This window comes from Helianthus annuus, chromosome 2 (assembly GCF_002127325.2).
Source record: "Helianthus annuus cultivar XRQ/B chromosome 2, HanXRQr2.0-SUNRISE, whole genome shotgun sequence".
NCBI classification, from domain to species: domain Eukaryota; kingdom Viridiplantae; phylum Streptophyta; class Magnoliopsida; order Asterales; family Asteraceae; genus Helianthus; species Helianthus annuus.
Window position 1 is genome coordinate 174,480,420 of NC_035434.2, and position 16,027 is coordinate 174,496,446.

The 16,027-nt window shown below is 36.9% G+C and overlaps 3 protein-coding genes across 3 annotated transcripts; 2 read left to right on the forward strand and 1 right to left on the reverse strand.

The window, feature by feature from the left end:
* Positions 1-179: 179 nt before the first annotated feature.
* Positions 180-5,182, forward strand: LOC110927338 (gamma-tubulin complex component 5). The gene is made up of 16 exons (XM_022171013.2): positions 180-527; positions 603-860; positions 938-1,023; positions 1,104-1,266; positions 1,355-1,465; positions 1,543-2,361; positions 3,037-3,189; positions 3,272-3,371; positions 3,462-3,556; positions 3,645-3,830; positions 3,914-3,970; positions 4,054-4,125; positions 4,201-4,299; positions 4,391-4,522; positions 4,609-4,782; positions 4,868-5,182. The coding sequence occupies exons 1-16, from the start codon at positions 423-425 to the stop codon at positions 5,027-5,029; spliced, it is 2,772 nt and encodes a 923-aa protein (XP_022026705.1). The 5' UTR covers positions 180-422; the 3' UTR covers positions 5,030-5,182.
* A 1,954-nt stretch (positions 5,183-7,136) lies between these two features.
* On the forward strand, positions 7,137-9,618 carry LOC110927336 (pentatricopeptide repeat-containing protein At1g09820). The gene has a single exon (XM_022171010.2). It carries the CDS (start codon positions 7,156-7,158, stop codon positions 8,965-8,967), a length of 1,812 nt encoding a protein of 603 aa, XP_022026702.1. The 5' UTR covers positions 7,137-7,155; the 3' UTR covers positions 8,968-9,618.
* Positions 9,619-9,748: 130 nt separating this feature from the next.
* Positions 9,749-14,329, reverse strand: LOC110927337 (BAG-associated GRAM protein 1). Its single transcript, XM_022171012.2, has 18 exons — positions 14,035-14,329; positions 13,593-13,643; positions 13,133-13,230; positions 12,837-12,912; positions 12,586-12,714; positions 12,453-12,499; positions 12,072-12,195; positions 11,855-11,971; positions 11,710-11,739; positions 11,548-11,647; positions 11,237-11,343; positions 11,008-11,139; positions 10,834-10,938; positions 10,608-10,754; positions 10,474-10,527; positions 10,334-10,397; positions 10,105-10,166; positions 9,749-10,028 (listed from the first exon to the last, which is right to left on the reverse strand). Exons 1-18 carry the CDS (start codon positions 14,185-14,187, stop codon positions 9,942-9,944), a joined length of 1,683 nt encoding a protein of 560 aa, XP_022026704.1. The 5' UTR covers positions 14,188-14,329; the 3' UTR covers positions 9,749-9,941.
* Positions 14,330-16,027: the final 1,698 nt, after the last annotated feature.

The window sequence follows — 16,027 nt, forward strand, 5'->3', positions numbered from 1 at the left end:
GAGTAGTACCAGAATGGATTCCACCCTAGTTTCGACCAATGGTCGTGGTCAGGCAAATGACGTGGCGAGAAGTGATGGTGTCGAATTCCTCATACCCAAAAAAAACTATAAAAATTACAAAAAAAAAAAGGTTAAAAAACCCAATATCATTAAAAAGAAAAAAAAACTAAACCAAAATTAAAGAAATAGCGGCAATCGACTCAAATTTTCTACTTGATGACAGTAACAGAGATTGATGATTGAGGTGTTGTTCTTGTATCCTTAATTGTTCAGTGAATCATCAATGTGGTTGCTTTGATTTCACGGATTATGAACCCTAATTTTCTACTTATCGCTATAGCAGACATAAACCCTCAATCTCCTACCATATGAACCCTAATTGGTTTATATATTTCATTCTCTGCATCTTATAAGCTGTAATAATGGAAGCTCCTAAAAGTTTAATCGACAAGATCAACGCTCAATTCACTACATCTTTACATTTCGCATCTCCCTTACCCTCTTCGCGTACAACCGAATTCGATTTGGTATGTTCAATCTTTCATCATTCTGCTGCCATTATTATTGTTATTATTATTGATTACTCACTTTTGGGGTTTTAGGTTAGAGGTGTGTTGCAGATTCTTCAAGGGTTTTCAAGCTCTTTGTTTTACTGGGATCGGATCCGGCAGCGGTATCGCCCGAAAGACGGGTTATATGTAACTCACCTCTCTCAGACCAGTCTTTGTATGGTTTTAGACCAGTTTGTATATTCAGCCACATGCTTGAAACTGGTGGAGATTACGGTCGGTAAGATGCAAGAGAGATCGCCTCCGCCTACCTTAAGAGCATTTGCGCAGTCAGTTTCTGCTTGGCTTGCGGTTAGTAATGGCACAAATGCACCACTTTTTGAACATTGTCTTTGTAAAGTTGATTTATTTATTTGTTGTCGAAGCAGAAGTTACGCGATATTGCTTCGAAAGAGGAAGTAAAGATGACTGGGACTACTCCAACCATTTTGGGATTAGCAAGTTCTTTAACGAGGTACGCAAACATAATTGAGAACACTTGTGGTGTAGTATTGATTTTGCTCGTTACAAGTCTGATGACGTTTTTATATTTAGTCTTTGTTCCGGAGCAGAATACTTATTGCAGATAGTGCATGGTGCCATCCCCAAAGACTACATTGAAGGTGGCACTCGTGTCTCATCAGCTGAAATGGCCGTTCACATTCTTAACCGTCTTTATGAGAAGCTTAATGATGCCTGCCTCGTGCAAGGTGGCGAGGTTGTCAGAATTCTCGGTCATTTTTATTGTTGCTCAGTTTCTGTTGTCTTATTTCATCTGATTTAGGTTACTATGCTGCTGTTTTCAGGAAGACTCGTACCGAATGCTACTCTATATATTTGTCGGTTGCTTATTGCCATATATTGAGGTTCTTGATTCCTGGATTTTTGAGGGAATATTAGATGATCCCTTTGAGGAGGTAATTTTGTTTTTTTTTAATCTCTTCCACAGGGAATAATATGCAATTTCATATTTTACCGCTATCATTTTTTGCAGATGTTCTTTTATGCTAACAAAGCGATTGCAATAGACGAGGCTGAATTTTGGGAGAAAAGTTACCTCTTACGATCCACACAGCATAAGAAGCTAAACATGGCTCACGTGACACTAAAAAAGATACCGGTATCATCAAAAACGAAGGGGCAAAACGAAAGGGATCTTATGGTCTGTCCTTTGTTCCTTAAGGACATCGCGAAAGAGATAATATCAGCTGGAAAGTCATTGCAGTTGATCCAACATGTTCCGATAACATCATCATCAGCATTAGTTAGTAGACATGATGACACCAAACGGTGCATGACTCAGCTAAGCTTGTCAGAGATATTTTGTTTGTCGTTAACAGCTCTTATCGGGCACGGTGATCACATGTCTCAGTTCTTTTGGCAAAATGATAAAATTGTTTCCGCAAGTGAATCTTGTGTGGGAACATCGTGCTCCGAGAAGATTTGGTATAAGTTTTTGGTTGATGGATTACCTGCAAAAAGAGAGTGTGTTAATGTTAACGGAGAGAATGAAATTTCGCTTGAGCCCGTTGTTACCTCTTTCTGTCCTGAAAATCCCACTATCACTGTCTGCCAAAAGCTTCTGCAAGCAAATACTGGTGAATGGAATACATTAAACTTGTCTAACAACTATATTCTTCCTCCTTTAAACGATGAAGAATTGAGAAAAGCTATATTTGACGGGACCACATCTAACGGAACAAATTATGCTAGTGGTTTTCCATTTGGTGATTCTGAAATAGTTCACTCGCGACATGGTATAAAGGTGGTGGAAGCATTATTTCCATTTCCGACCGTTCTTCCATCCTTTAAGGTACACACAACTGCACCAGTGTGTTTATATGTAGATAGGCCTGTAAACGAACTGAACCTTCATGAACTGTTCGTGAACTAGTTCAGCGGGAAATTCGTTTATGGTCATTTATTTAATAAACGAACAAACATGAACACAATTTTTTGTTCATCTAATTAAACGAATGAACATGAACACACTGTTTGTTCGTTCATTTATGTCCGTTTATTTACATTTGTTTATGTTCGTTCGTTTATGTCTGTTTCAATTATAATACATAAGTGGTTATATTTACATGAATATTAAACATAAAATGAACTTTTTAACTACTTATATAACAATGGAATTTATTGTAATCAATCACTAATTTATATAAAAAATTACTTTATGTTCGTTTATGTTTAGTCAATAATGTTCATTTGTGTTCATTCATGTTTATTCCTTTATATTCATTTGTGTTGTTTGTTAAGTTTGTTAAGTTTGTTTGTTTATTTTCGCTTACATTCGTGAACTGTTCGTTTAGGCTTTAAACAAACAAACATAAACGAACATGAACAAAAAAAATATGTTTGTGTTCGGTTAAAGTTAAATGAACGAACATGAAAATGCCTCTGTCCGTGTTCCGTCGTTCGGTTCATTTATAGGCATATATGTAGAAATGTGATGGTTGTAGTAATCATATGCGATCTGCAACAGGAGGACCTTCTTATATCGGAGCTTTTACCGTTTCAAAAGAATAGCACCCTTGTATCGAAAGTCCTTAGCTGGATTCAAACCGTTGAACCAAAATCTACTCCACTTCCTGTTGTTATACTGCGCGAATGCCTTACTTTCTACATCAAGAAGCAGGTATGTAAATATTCGATTCAACTGAAAGCCACTTTGATACATGACATGACACACATTATAATTGTATGATGTAATCGTTCAGGTAGATAATATTGGAAGTCAGATATTGTCAAAGTTGCTACGTGACTGGAAGTTGATGGATGAGCTAGGAGTATTGCGTGATGTATATTTGTTAGGCTCTGGTATGGTATTTCGTATCTAATAGCTGTACTGTATAAATTATGTTATTGCTTTGAGAAATTCTGAATGGTTTACAATGTTAATGGAATCAGGTGATCTACTGCAGCATTTTTTGGTGGTAGTGTTTAAAAAGCTTGATAAAGGAGAATCATGGGATGACGACTTTGAACTAAACACGGTGTTACAGGTACATACATATATGCTGCTCAATAGTTGATACCTGTATATTGAGCCGTCTTACTTATTCAAGTATGCTTAATTACTATTGACTTCAGGAATCAATCAGAAACTCTGCTGATGGCACACTACTAAGCTCGCCGGATTCGTTGGTCGTGTCGTTAACGAAAATGGATGTTCAACAGACGAGTACATCATCATCATTTGTTGCCTCGAGTCCCCGTAAAGCGCGTGCGCAGACGTCTGGAATTAATGACCTTGACTCACTTAAATTCACATACAAGGTAATATCATGCTGCTAATGCATATAGTAATTAGCTTTCTACGGACCTTCATACACATCATCACGCATAATTTATCTTCGTAGGTGTCTTGGCCACTTGAACTCATTGCAAATGCTGAAGCTTTAAACAAGTACAACCAGGTAGCTGTAGCTTTTCGTATATTTTTACTTTTTTGACGTGTGTGCGTATTGGAACTAATTTCTGTCCGTTTCATGGTTGGTAGGTGATGAATTTCTTATTAAGGGTCAAGCGTGCCAAATTTGTCCTTGATAAAGCTCGAAGATGGATGTGGAAGGTGGGGTAGTAACGGAATATGTTATGTTTTTCAATTGTATTTGTATTTTGTAAGTGAAAGACAGTTATGTTCCAGGAACGAGGCACGACGACAGTTAACCGAAAGCATAGGTGGTTGGTGGAGCAAAAACTTCTTCATTTTGTTGACGCGTTTCATCAATACGTTATGGACAGAGTAATAACCGCCTTACACGTTTGCAAAAGAAAATGTTATTATCTTTCCTTAGTGATGTTCTTTACGGTTGGTGTATTGTATATATATGTAGGTGTACCACAGCGCATGGAGTGAGTTATGTGAAGGTATGGCAGCAGCTGGATCTCTTGATGAAGTGATTCAAGTACATGAGGCCTACTTACTCTCAATTCAGCGTCAATGCTTTGTAGTTCCGGACAAACTCGTCAGTAACATGTTTCTTTCGTTTGCAAGTTACAATTATCCGTGTTAAGATATAACGAGTTATTGGTTTTGTTTATTTTTTGATAGTGGGCATTGATAGCGAGCCGGATCAACAGCATACTTGGACTTGCTTTGGACTTGTATTCAGTGCAGCAGACGTTAAGTAGTGGCGGAACAGTTGCTGCAATCAAAGCTAGATGTCACAAGGAAGTTGATCGCATCGACAAACAATTTGATGACTGCATGGCGTTCCTCCTCAGGGTATTGATCCGTCCAGCCATGCATCCGTCTTTTGCTTCTGGGTACTGCTGGCTTGACATTAAGTGTTTCTTGAATTGATTTGCAGGTTCTGTCTTTCAAGCTTAACGTGGGTCAATTTCCACATTTGGCGGATTTAGTTACGAGAATTAATTACAACAACTTTTACATGTCCGACACTGGAAACTTGATCACGGCTCCTGCGTCTGACTCTGTAAAGTTTAAGTTGGCCAAGACTGTATCAGTTTGAATAGCGAAAAAGATGAGGGTTTGTTGTAATCATATTCATTCATGTACTTTATTGCTTGGTATCGATCAAGTGAGCGTTTTGAGAAATTTACCACCAAACTTGCTATTGTGGGTGGATCACAGCAAAATGTAAATTAAAAACATCATACCGCCACCCTAGATGTTTAGTTTCAAACCTAGGCTGGAACAGCCATTGGGGGGGGGGGGGGTACTGGAATACACTCTATAGGTTATATACCATCAGTATACTCTTATTTACCATTGTATGTATAGGGGAAGGTTCATTTGAGAAGAAAATTTAATTAAGAAGAAAAAGAACAAAGGGTAATTTTGTAAAATATTAAATAGTTTTTTTCACTTATCTCATTTATTATCATTTTTTACTAATTAATTAGTCATAAAGACTAGTATCCTCCACACTAACTTTTTTTTCCTACACACATCAAAAGTTATCTTACATATTTCGAAATTCATCCTACACATTGAAATTTATCCTACACAACTCGTAATTTATCCTACACAACTCGTGATTTATCCTACACTTTAAATTATTTTATTTTATTTTTTTTGAAAAAATATATATTTTGAAGATAAGTTACAAAAAATTTAATGTATTTAGCTATTAAAGAGGAAGACTAGAAATTCATGACCTATGTAGATTTACTAATGTACCCTTATAGTAACATTAAATACTTATATTAAATGAAGTAAAATAAAGCATTCTTATTGGTTAAAATTTCTTGTTTTTTCTTCTTACAAAAAAATTCTTCTCATTTGAACTCTCCACTGTATGTACATAGGTTATATAGCATCAGTAAGTATACTGTTATTTACCATTTTAGCAATACATATGAAGGTGGATCCTTAAATGTCCGTTAGTCCTCTTTTAAACACATGTGGAACCCCAAAGCGCGTTTTAAATGTAACCATTTTTGGACAGAAGATTCCATCATTATACAATGAAATCTTGTAATTAGTGTTCATAAATACTTACTAAGCCCAGCCCTTCTTTGTTGATAAACACACACAATGCTGAAGAAGAAGAAGTCCAAATGATGATGGAAATCTTTCTGTACTTGTACAGAATAATCTCACTTCACCCACTACCACTAGTTCTATTCTATATGACACATGAGTTTTGGTTGGATTTTGAGAGCTTACTGATCACGTGGGTTTTATATGTTGGTAGGTGTAAACATGGCTTCTGATTGTGCGATATGTGGCAGGCAATGGAAACAAGAGAATCTGTAATATATCAAGTCAGACGACCTTACTATCTATTATCTATGCGACTCTTGTGCTAGATAGATGCCTGCCTGCCTTAGTTTCACTAATATCTAAAGACCTCAAGGAGATGTACAGCTCACAAAGAAAGAAAGAAAGAAAGAAAGATATTAGTTAAACAATACAATAATACCAGAATCCCTCTAATAATATTATTAACTTCCCTAGACATACTGTAATTTGATTAATCAACAACCACAATATTTTTTTTACCAAAAGCTATAACCATAAAAGAAACCTTCTAAATTTTACTAGTTTACGTCATCGCTGCTAATGCATCCCGTAAGATGGGTGGTGCATTTGGTTTAGATGGCTTTGCACTTTTCCCCATTGGAGAGTTCCTTCCACACATGGAGAAAACTCACGTCCATTCGTGCCACATTTTTGTTAGGCTATAGGCCAAAGGTAATATTAATATATCTCTTTTCCCTTTCCTTCTTTCAATTTAATTTAAAATGCGTTGATAATTTACACGATATAAGCCTTAGTGACTTTTACATAGGGCTATTCACGAGCCGAACCATATCGAACGAGCTTTTTCCAAACGAGCTTCGAGCTTTTTGAACAACCTTACTTTTACGTCACGTTTGTTTCATTTTTCTATAAATTACTTCAATCTATATACACTATTATACTAACATAGTATATGTTTTTTTATAAATAATTTAATTTATTATATAAAAAAATATAAATTATTTTTATTTTGATAATACATTCAAATATAAATAATTATTTTTATTATATAAAAGAATATGATTATTAAAAATAAATGTAAAAATGATGTGTTGGAAACCAAAATTTATGTTTCTACCGTTTCAGGGGGGGCATCTGTGAGAGAGAGATATGATTCCTCCTCCTCCTCTTCAACGTTTCCGATTTCCCTGCTGCTGCTGCATTAGAGTTTTACGCCTCCTCAATTACTCTTCACAATCCGGTAACCATCCTCCTCTTCCTTTTGACCTCTCACACGCCTCCATTCTCATCACAAACCAACACTGGCACGCCCTCAAAACCCTAACCAACTCAACCACAACCACCCCTAACACCTTTCTCCAACTACTCTACGACTCCAACGCCCCCTACGACGTCCTTCTCCCCTACTTCAAATGGTCCCAACAAGAGTATCAAATATCCCACTCACTTGAACACTACTGCAAGCTATTTTACATTTTAGCCAATGCTAACAAATACAACAAAATTAGATCTTTGTTAGATAACCCAGGTGCTGTTAGTAACTACTCGTCTTCTTCCATTCTTATTATGCTCGAAAGAACCTGCAATAATGTTTGCGCTAATTCGATTATTGTTGATTTGTTAGTCTTAAGTTATGTGAAAAAGATTAAGACAGATTTGGCTTTTGAAATGTTTGATAGGGCGGGTGATTACGGGCTCAAGTTGTCGGTTAATTCGTGTAATCAGTTGATTAATTTGTTGGTGAGAGAGGACAGGCATGGGTGTGTTGAGTTTGTGTACAGGGAGATGGTTAAGAGGAGGATTGAGGTTAACTTGAATACGTTTAATGCGGTCATCAACGGGTTATGTAAGGCTGGGAGGCTGCAAAAGGCGGAGGATGTGTTTGAGGATATGCAGGTTAGGGGGGTTATGCCTTCGGTGGTTACGTTTAATACGATTATTGGTGGGTATTGTAAGAAGGGTGGAGCGGCCAAGATGTATAAAGCGGATGCCTTTATGAAGGAAATGGTTAAAAGGAACATAGTTCCGGATAATGTAACGTATAATGCTCTCATTGATGGGTTCTGCAAGGCGGAAAATGTTTCTGCTGCTATGAGTTTGTTTAAGAAAATGCAGGTTAACGGGCTGAAACCGAATGTGGTGACGTATAATTGTTTGATCAATGGCCTTTCTTGTTTGGGGAAACACGACGAGGCTCTTGCGTTGTGGGATCAGATGGTCGAGTCGGGTGTGAAGCCGAGTGTTGTTACGTATAATGTTGTGATGAATGGATTTTCGAAGAAGAAGATGGTAAAGAAATGTAAAGAGGTGTTTGATGGTATTTTTAAGCAAGGGTTAGCTCCCAACGCGTATACGTATAATACTTTGCTTAATGCTTATTTACAAGGTGGACTTTTGGAAGAGGCTGGTAAACTATACAAATCGATGTTGGAGGGTACGGTTAGTCCCAATGTTTCAACCTATAATTGCTTAATAGCTGGATATAGTAGAGCGGGAGATATAGAGGCAGTTAATAGACTCGTGGATGACATGAAAAACAGAGGTATGAAACCTGATATTGTAACGTATAATATACGAATTGGTGTGCTTTGCAAAAAGGGGGAGTCACGAGAGGCGGTTAAGCTTCTAAACGAGATGTCTCGTGAAGGTTTGGTTCCTATTCAGTTAACGTATAATACATTGATATCTGGTTATTGTGATGAAGGAAACATAAGGGCTGCCTTAAATGTGATGACGCGAATGGAAAAAGAAGGGAGGCGACCTAATGTTGCGACGTATAATGTGTTGATTAAGGCTTTTTGTGAGAAGGGTAAGCTGGATGAAGCTAATGAGTTTGTTAATAAGATGCTGGAGAAGGGTTTGGTACCGAATCATATGACGTATGATATTGTTAGAGAGAAAATGATGGAGCGAGGATATGTTCCTGATATAGATGGGCATCTGTATAACTATCCTTCTTGACCCATACGTGACCAGTTTACAGATGGCCCTTATGGGTTAACAGATTGATTCGGGTTGTACTTTGGCTCTAAAGGGGTGAAAATTGTTTGTTGTTTAGTCTGATCCAACTTGTTTTGATCCGTTACCAAACCCACCCGGCCTGCCCATGGGTTGCCAAGGATGGATGGTTTTTTTAATAGTTGGAAGCATGGACAATTTGAGTGTTGGTTGATGGGTGAGCATGGAAGTTTGAGGTTTCACCATCTTTTAGATTTCGCCTATGCTTTTAGCAAATTGATGACGCTTTTTTTAAGTTTCATCTGGTGAAGATGAAACGCATTTTCAGATGCTGTTGGCCTGCAATATGAAGATCAAAGATACCGCAGCCCATGAACTTACAACGAGTCCTGTTCTGTTGCTACTAATCTACAGATTGTTTTGTTTGAAGAAAAGTAACTTTTGTTATACTACCATATCTTGTAACAAATAAGTTGATGAGTTTGAGCGATAGTTGTTGTGGTTCGACGTTTTGTATGGCTGTGCCTAATAGTTGTGGAAATACCTGATCTTTATTACACGGTTCAATTTTTCTGTCGATTAACTTCCTGTAACTGTGTACATCCCATGTTTTTTCTTCCAATAAGAATGGAATACCGGTCCTTGTCCACTGCATCTTCTGGTTTCGTGTTCTGATTTTCGTCTTAAACCAGCTAGCGATGAATGTAGGTTAGGATGGTCTTTTTCTATCATCTTTCTCTCCACTTTGCATATATGCAGAAGACGATAACATATTGACAAAGGATTGACAATTAACAAAGTTCCATCAGTTGGTATATTTTATAAATGATATCACGGGGTAATATATAGTTTTATTTTATAAATCAGCACACACATCTTGCTGCTTACTTACACAAGGAAATGAATTTATATTACAAAAGCAAGCATATTAACAATTGTCTCTCTCAAGTAAAGAGAGTGCCTTCCTCTATAGATGGTTATGTATCTGTATTTGTGTTGTGTGGAGTAGTTGAGTTTATACATGCACGAGCGACTTGTAGCATTAGCTCGACCTCTTTCTTATACTGCATGCATAATAACAATTAACAACACCATTTACACTTAACAATTCATAGAAGGAGAGGAGATAGGAGATCGTACCTCATTGATAGCACCAGACTTTATTTTAGATTGCATCACACACCATTTCTTGAAATGTACACCTAATGATCCACACATACATACATACATACATAAAACAACTATCTTTAGTAACCAAAGGGCTTGTAACCTACCGGTACCAAGGTCGACAAAAGGTGTAGGAAGATTAGAGGACGTGTGAGTTTGCCGGTCAAAAATAATAATAATAATAATAATAATAATAACTTACCCACTTTAATATCAATACTGCATGATGATTCACCGCTAGTCTCGATAGACCATCTACAATGCACCTGATTTATGCAACACCAGTTTCAAAGATACTTTTTTTTTTAATTATATTCACTCGTTCCTAAATGCAAACTGTACCTCAAAATAAGATCCAAATGGAACATCATGTGCCTGTTGTACAGTTTCAAACACCTACAAATCATGTGTCAAAACAACATTAGCAATCGAAAACACAATAAAATAAAATCTGAATCAAGCTAGCTGCTACTCACAAGATTCTTTTTGTCGTCAGACAGTAGAAGATGCTGCCACTCTGTCATGGCAGTGTCTGGCGGGCACATAGGACTATTACACAGGGATCTAAAAGTAATTTCTCTCACTTGACCGTCATATTCATCAGCAGAATGCCACTGGCCCATCTGTATAAAAGGACAACACTTAACTCATGGGCGAGGGAGAAGTTAGTTAACTATCAGTGCATAGATTGTGCCGGCTTACATTAAGATTAGTGTCCTTGCGGGATGAACGATACTCAGTTATGAAGTTGGAACCATCTTTCAATAACAAATCATAGAATTGTTCGGCAGTCGTTGGAAAGATATCCTGAGATTCAATAGGAATGAATATCAATCGATTATGGATATCAAAGTTGAAATGGGAGCTTTTTCTCACGTTATATATGCCAGTGAGAACGTCCTCTTGAATGAAAGGCTGGTACTTTTTTGGCACGCTTTCTTCTGGAATCTTAACATGCTTTTTACTTAGTGAACTGCTGCTTGCACGCAACTCTGACTGCTGTTTCTCCTGCAGGTGCAAATCAACCAAATCATATTGTATTTAACTGCTCTGAATTATTTTATTTAGCTTTGCTAATTTGTTTATTAAATTAATGAATATATACCTTCTTCTCAACTTCTAGCATTGTATGGTAGTTCTTTGCTGCACGTTCCAAAGTTCGTATCGCATGATTTCTGTTCCAAAATGATGCAAACATATATCTAACTCTACCTGTAAAAACCAACCCATTTATTTAATAAAAGACAAAACACATACAACTCAAGGACCATAAGTTAACTAAGCTCATAATTATTTTGATTACAAGCATAAGATTTATTAGAAGAAGCTACATATATTGACTTGTGTAAAATATAAACAAATCGCATGCAAGGAAACGGAGATATGACAGAAAGCATTATACAGATTAAAACTGACCGTCTGGACTTCCCAAAGGAGGAACACCATGTCCACCAGCACCCATGCGAAGAACTATTGTTATTGCGGGATTTATGACCGCATGTTGGCTCCTCCGTATCTGCAGACTAGTAATAAGATTATATAATACTTATTGAATCAAAGCCCGTAGAGGATACAAACCTCATCTATATCTCCCAATGGAATAATAACCTGTTATTGAAAAATGACATGTGACAATTAGTTGGTACATACAGAAATCATTACCCAAAGCAAAAAAAAATTACATGGGAATACAAGCCTCATGTGAAGAGAATCATAAGCTAACCTTGATCTGTTTCGAGAAAACATTAGAATGGAAACATATATGCCATGCGGAAAGATACATACGACCATGATACAGAAATGATCTCTCCAGTGCACACGAAAAGCTGTTTTCAACAACCTGAAATATATTGCAATACATCAGCATGACAGCATTAAATATATACATCTATACGTGTGTGCATTTTAAATGGAAAGCGTCAATAGTTGAAGAGATTTGCCTCATCTGGAAGTAGACCAAATATGGTCTGCAAAGGCCCAGGTTTCTGATGTACCACGGTCGGTCCTTGATTGTCACCCGACATCCGTCTTCGAGGGTTCGCACCAGCATAGCCATTCAAACTCCTGATAAGTAGTTTTCATGTTCACCCAATGTCACACGATTCAGAGTAAAACGGCACCAGGTTATGTAAACTCTATGCAAATAGACATCGTGCAATCAGAAAGTGACGACTATGTTTCCCAACAAAGAAAGGATCCAAACACACACACACACACAAACAGCAAACGAGACTATCATACCCCCCAAGACAGCAATCAGAACTTATGTGTGGATGTATTAAATACATTCATGCCACTAGTTGAAGTTAAAAAAATGCTACCTGGAAGAGCTAACAGGAAGTTTCTGTGTTCTGATATGGAGACAAACCTGATGAACAACTTAAGACATCAGTTTTAAATGGCCAATCAAATAAATAAATAATATGTCCACCAAGATAAACTAAATTAGTCAACCTGCCCTGATGGGCTACTCAAAGTATACCATACTGCACCAGTTTGGCCTTCACTTTCAATGGGAATGGTCACTGAACCAAGAACTGCGCTTTTCCAAATTATATCCCAGTCATAAATTGTCACATTAATCTGTCAAACCATGGAGAATAATAAGTCACTTTAAATACAAAACTTACTTACACACACACACACATATATATATATATATATATATATATATATATATATGTATACATATATCTAAAATATACCTCTACAGGAAGTTCATCAACAGAAAAATTGAATTCTTCTCCCCACATTGGATTTCTTGAACCAGGAACCATTGAACTGCAAAATAAATATAATTAGCTATTTCCACAACTGTTAGGCATATATAACCAGCTAAAAATATAATAAAAACAAGAACTAACTCACTCAAAATCCTTCAAGTTATTTTGTATTAGAAATGGTAACATCAGTCACAAAATAAACTCAAGAGTAATATTTATATCTTCAAACATAAAAAAAAAACAAAAAACAAAAAAAAACAATCTTGTAGATTACCTACCTAAACCGCTTTTCGGAACCACAAGTGATGATTGCATAGGGATCTGACGTGCCATTAAGGTTGGCACCAATAAGATTCTTAGCTGCCAACAACTCGACCTACAGAAACATTATATCATGTTACTAATCAGCACAGGAGACATTATTAAGCAACACTCCGCATGAATGTGACAGATTGACATTTGACCCTACATTACCACAACTTCCATGTACATAATACTGCAAAAAGAAAAGGCGTGGTCCAACTGGATCAAATCATGATCCAACGCCCTTTACCATATTCGTATAATAATAAGGAGAAAAACATGATTGACAAGGACCATCATTGCCAAAAGTTTGTTTTTTAAAATTTAAAGTCTCTGGCATCATATATTCCTTCCGAGCTTTACATTGTTGGTCCATCTCAAACACAAATGGTTTGACAATTACAGCAGAAACTAGTAGTTAGTATGTATACCTACCTTGATCATATAAGCAGAGTTGGCATTAGGATCTCCCTTTGGTTGACCCATCTACAAAAAGGTGCACAAGTGTAAGTGGCAATTGCTCTATGAAATGGACAATTAGAGTGTGTGTGTGTGTAACTACACTAGTGCTTTAATTTATATAAGTGATGTTGTTGACCATACATACTAGAGAGAAATTTTTGTGTGTATTTGTCTTCCCCTCCAACACATAAATAAGGTCAACGCTGTGAACATTTTCGTATAATACATACATACATACATGTTCTTTTCATATCAAATCAAATCAAATCAAATAGAAGCAGTAGGATGTAAAAGTAATATTATGACATAATAATAATAATAAAAGTAGAAAGAAACTCAGGCAGGCGACTAAACACAAAACGGATAGGATAGGATATGATTATAAACAAACAAGAAAGAAGAGAAGAGAAAAGACCTTGAAGTCATCAGGGGGAGTGACGTCATGAAGCGAAGAAGAGCGATGATCGGTGTGGGTGAAAAAGAAGTAAGCGGCAATGACGAAGAATGCAGCGGCGACGGTTACTTGCAGTTCCCACCACGAAGGCAGTAAACAATCGATTGGAATCATATTTATTTTATTTTGAGAAAGTGTTATTATTGATGTATAAGGAAGGAAGGAGCATGGTAAAAGTCAAAGTCGGTCGAAGAGGGGAGATGATGATGATGAGGAAGAAGAAGACGACGAAGACCGGAGCGTTGAATGCAAACAAAGAAATATATTAAACAAACAAAAAACTCATGTTTTTATTTTGATTAACCGTTCAACTTTCAAGACTTTTTTTTTTTTTCTTTTACGGTGTAGTTTTGAAAAATCACATATATCTATCAACCGTTCAACAAAAAACATATATTTATCAAGAGACGGGATTGCACACAAAAATTGTGTAAGATGTGTATCAGAAACTTACCTAAGAATAATTGACTATCTATTATTACTTTGATTACGTAATTTTGAATATTTATTTCGTGATTATGTGATACGTGCCACACAAGTTTTGGTCAAGACCCATTGATCTCGTCAATCACTCTTCCCACGTTGCTAGTAGTTTCATTTGCATTAGAATAGGGCCACTTTCCCATTTTGCATGCATGATTTCCTAAACTTTAGCAAGAAGTAGTTTATTTGCATATTTAAATTAGTGTAAGTTAAATATTGAAGATCATGAATGAAAAATTATGAATTAAGTCTGAATTCTCTTTAAATATTCTTCTGGTTTCTTACTATTTTCTTTGGATCATTTGATTACGACTTGGTTCGTATCAATTGGTATCAGAGCGGTCTTGATCCCCTCATGGACGCTCACGAATGGAACGAGTCGTTGGATCGAATCATATCAAGGATTGCTGAGATGATCGATCTTCTCAAAAACGAGTCCCGGAGATGGGCAACTTCACCCATTTTTTCTACACCGCTACCGTCACCCGCTGTCGCATCACCACCACCAACTTCCGCTCCCGTACCTACACTTCCACCACCCGTTTCCGCCACCGCACCAACAACTTCAGTGACACCAAAACAAGCCGCTCGCATAGCCCTTTTGCCACCGAAAAGTGCACCATTCACAGTCACAAAACCCACAACCCCACCTACCAGTTATCCTCGTGAAGCCACTTTCATGCGAGATCTCAAAATCTCATACAAAGCTTCACTCCATCCTAAGTTTAGGGTGAATAATTATACTCCTTTCACAAAGAAGGAAAAAATGGTAAATGCAGTAACCAAAACTCTTCATTATGAGCATTATGTGAAGGACTACCACCATGAGAAGTCATCTTCAAAAGAAATGGTCACACCCTCATTTAATCATTATCTACCCTTCCACGTCAACAACGGTATCTTGCTAATTGTCAATGAAGCGTTGCTCGAGAGGTTAGTCGAAAAACATGATTGGCGCCCACCGTGGCGTTTCACAAAAACGACTCTGAATGCTATTGAAAGAGTCGAGTGGCGCCCGCCGTGGGGTCACCAAGTCCTATCAAAATTTTCACCTTGCGGACAAGGCGAATTCGAGCAGGGTGGATTGATACGTGCCACACAAGTTTTGGTCAAGACCCATTGATCTCGTCAATCACTCTTCCCACGTTGCTAGTAGTTTCATTTGCATTAGAATAGGGCCACTTTCCCATTTTGCATGCATGATTTCCTAAACTTTAGCAAGAAGTAGTTTATTTGCATATTTAAATTAGTGTAAGTTAAATATTGAAGATCATGAATGAAAAATTATGAATTAAGTCTTAATTCTCTTTAAATATTCTTCTGGTTTCTTACTATTTTCTTTGGATCATTTGATTACGACTTGGTTCGTATCATTATGTGATTTCATTAAAGTACTAGCCTATATCCCGTGTGACACACGGGTTTAAAAAATCAAATTAATAACCTATTATTTAATATGATCTTTTATATC

Coding starts and splice junctions, on each gene's coding strand:
- LOC110927337 (XM_022171012.2), bottom strand. CDS start 14,187: ATGATTCCAATCGATTGTTTACTGCCTTCGTGGTGGGAACTGCAAGTA. Junction 12,715..12,836: donor TTGATGAACTTCCTGTAGAG/GTATATTTTAGA, acceptor ATGGTTTGACAG/ATTAATGTGACAATTTATGA. Junction 12,196..12,452: donor CTTCCTGTTAGCTCTTCCAG/GTAGCATTTTTT, acceptor ACTACTTATCAG/GAGTTTGAATGGCTATGCTG.
- LOC110927338 (XM_022171013.2), top strand. CDS start 423: ATGGAAGCTCCTAAAAGTTTAATCGACAAGATCAACGCTCAATTCACT. Junction 528..602: donor GTACAACCGAATTCGATTTG/GTATGTTCAATC, acceptor TTGGGGTTTTAG/GTTAGAGGTGTGTTGCAGAT. Junction 3,557..3,644: donor AACTAAACACGGTGTTACAG/GTACATACATAT, acceptor TATTGACTTCAG/GAATCAATCAGAAACTCTGC.
- LOC110927336 (XM_022171010.2), top strand. CDS start 7,156: ATGATTCCTCCTCCTCCTCTTCAACGTTTCCGATTTCCCTGCTGCTGC.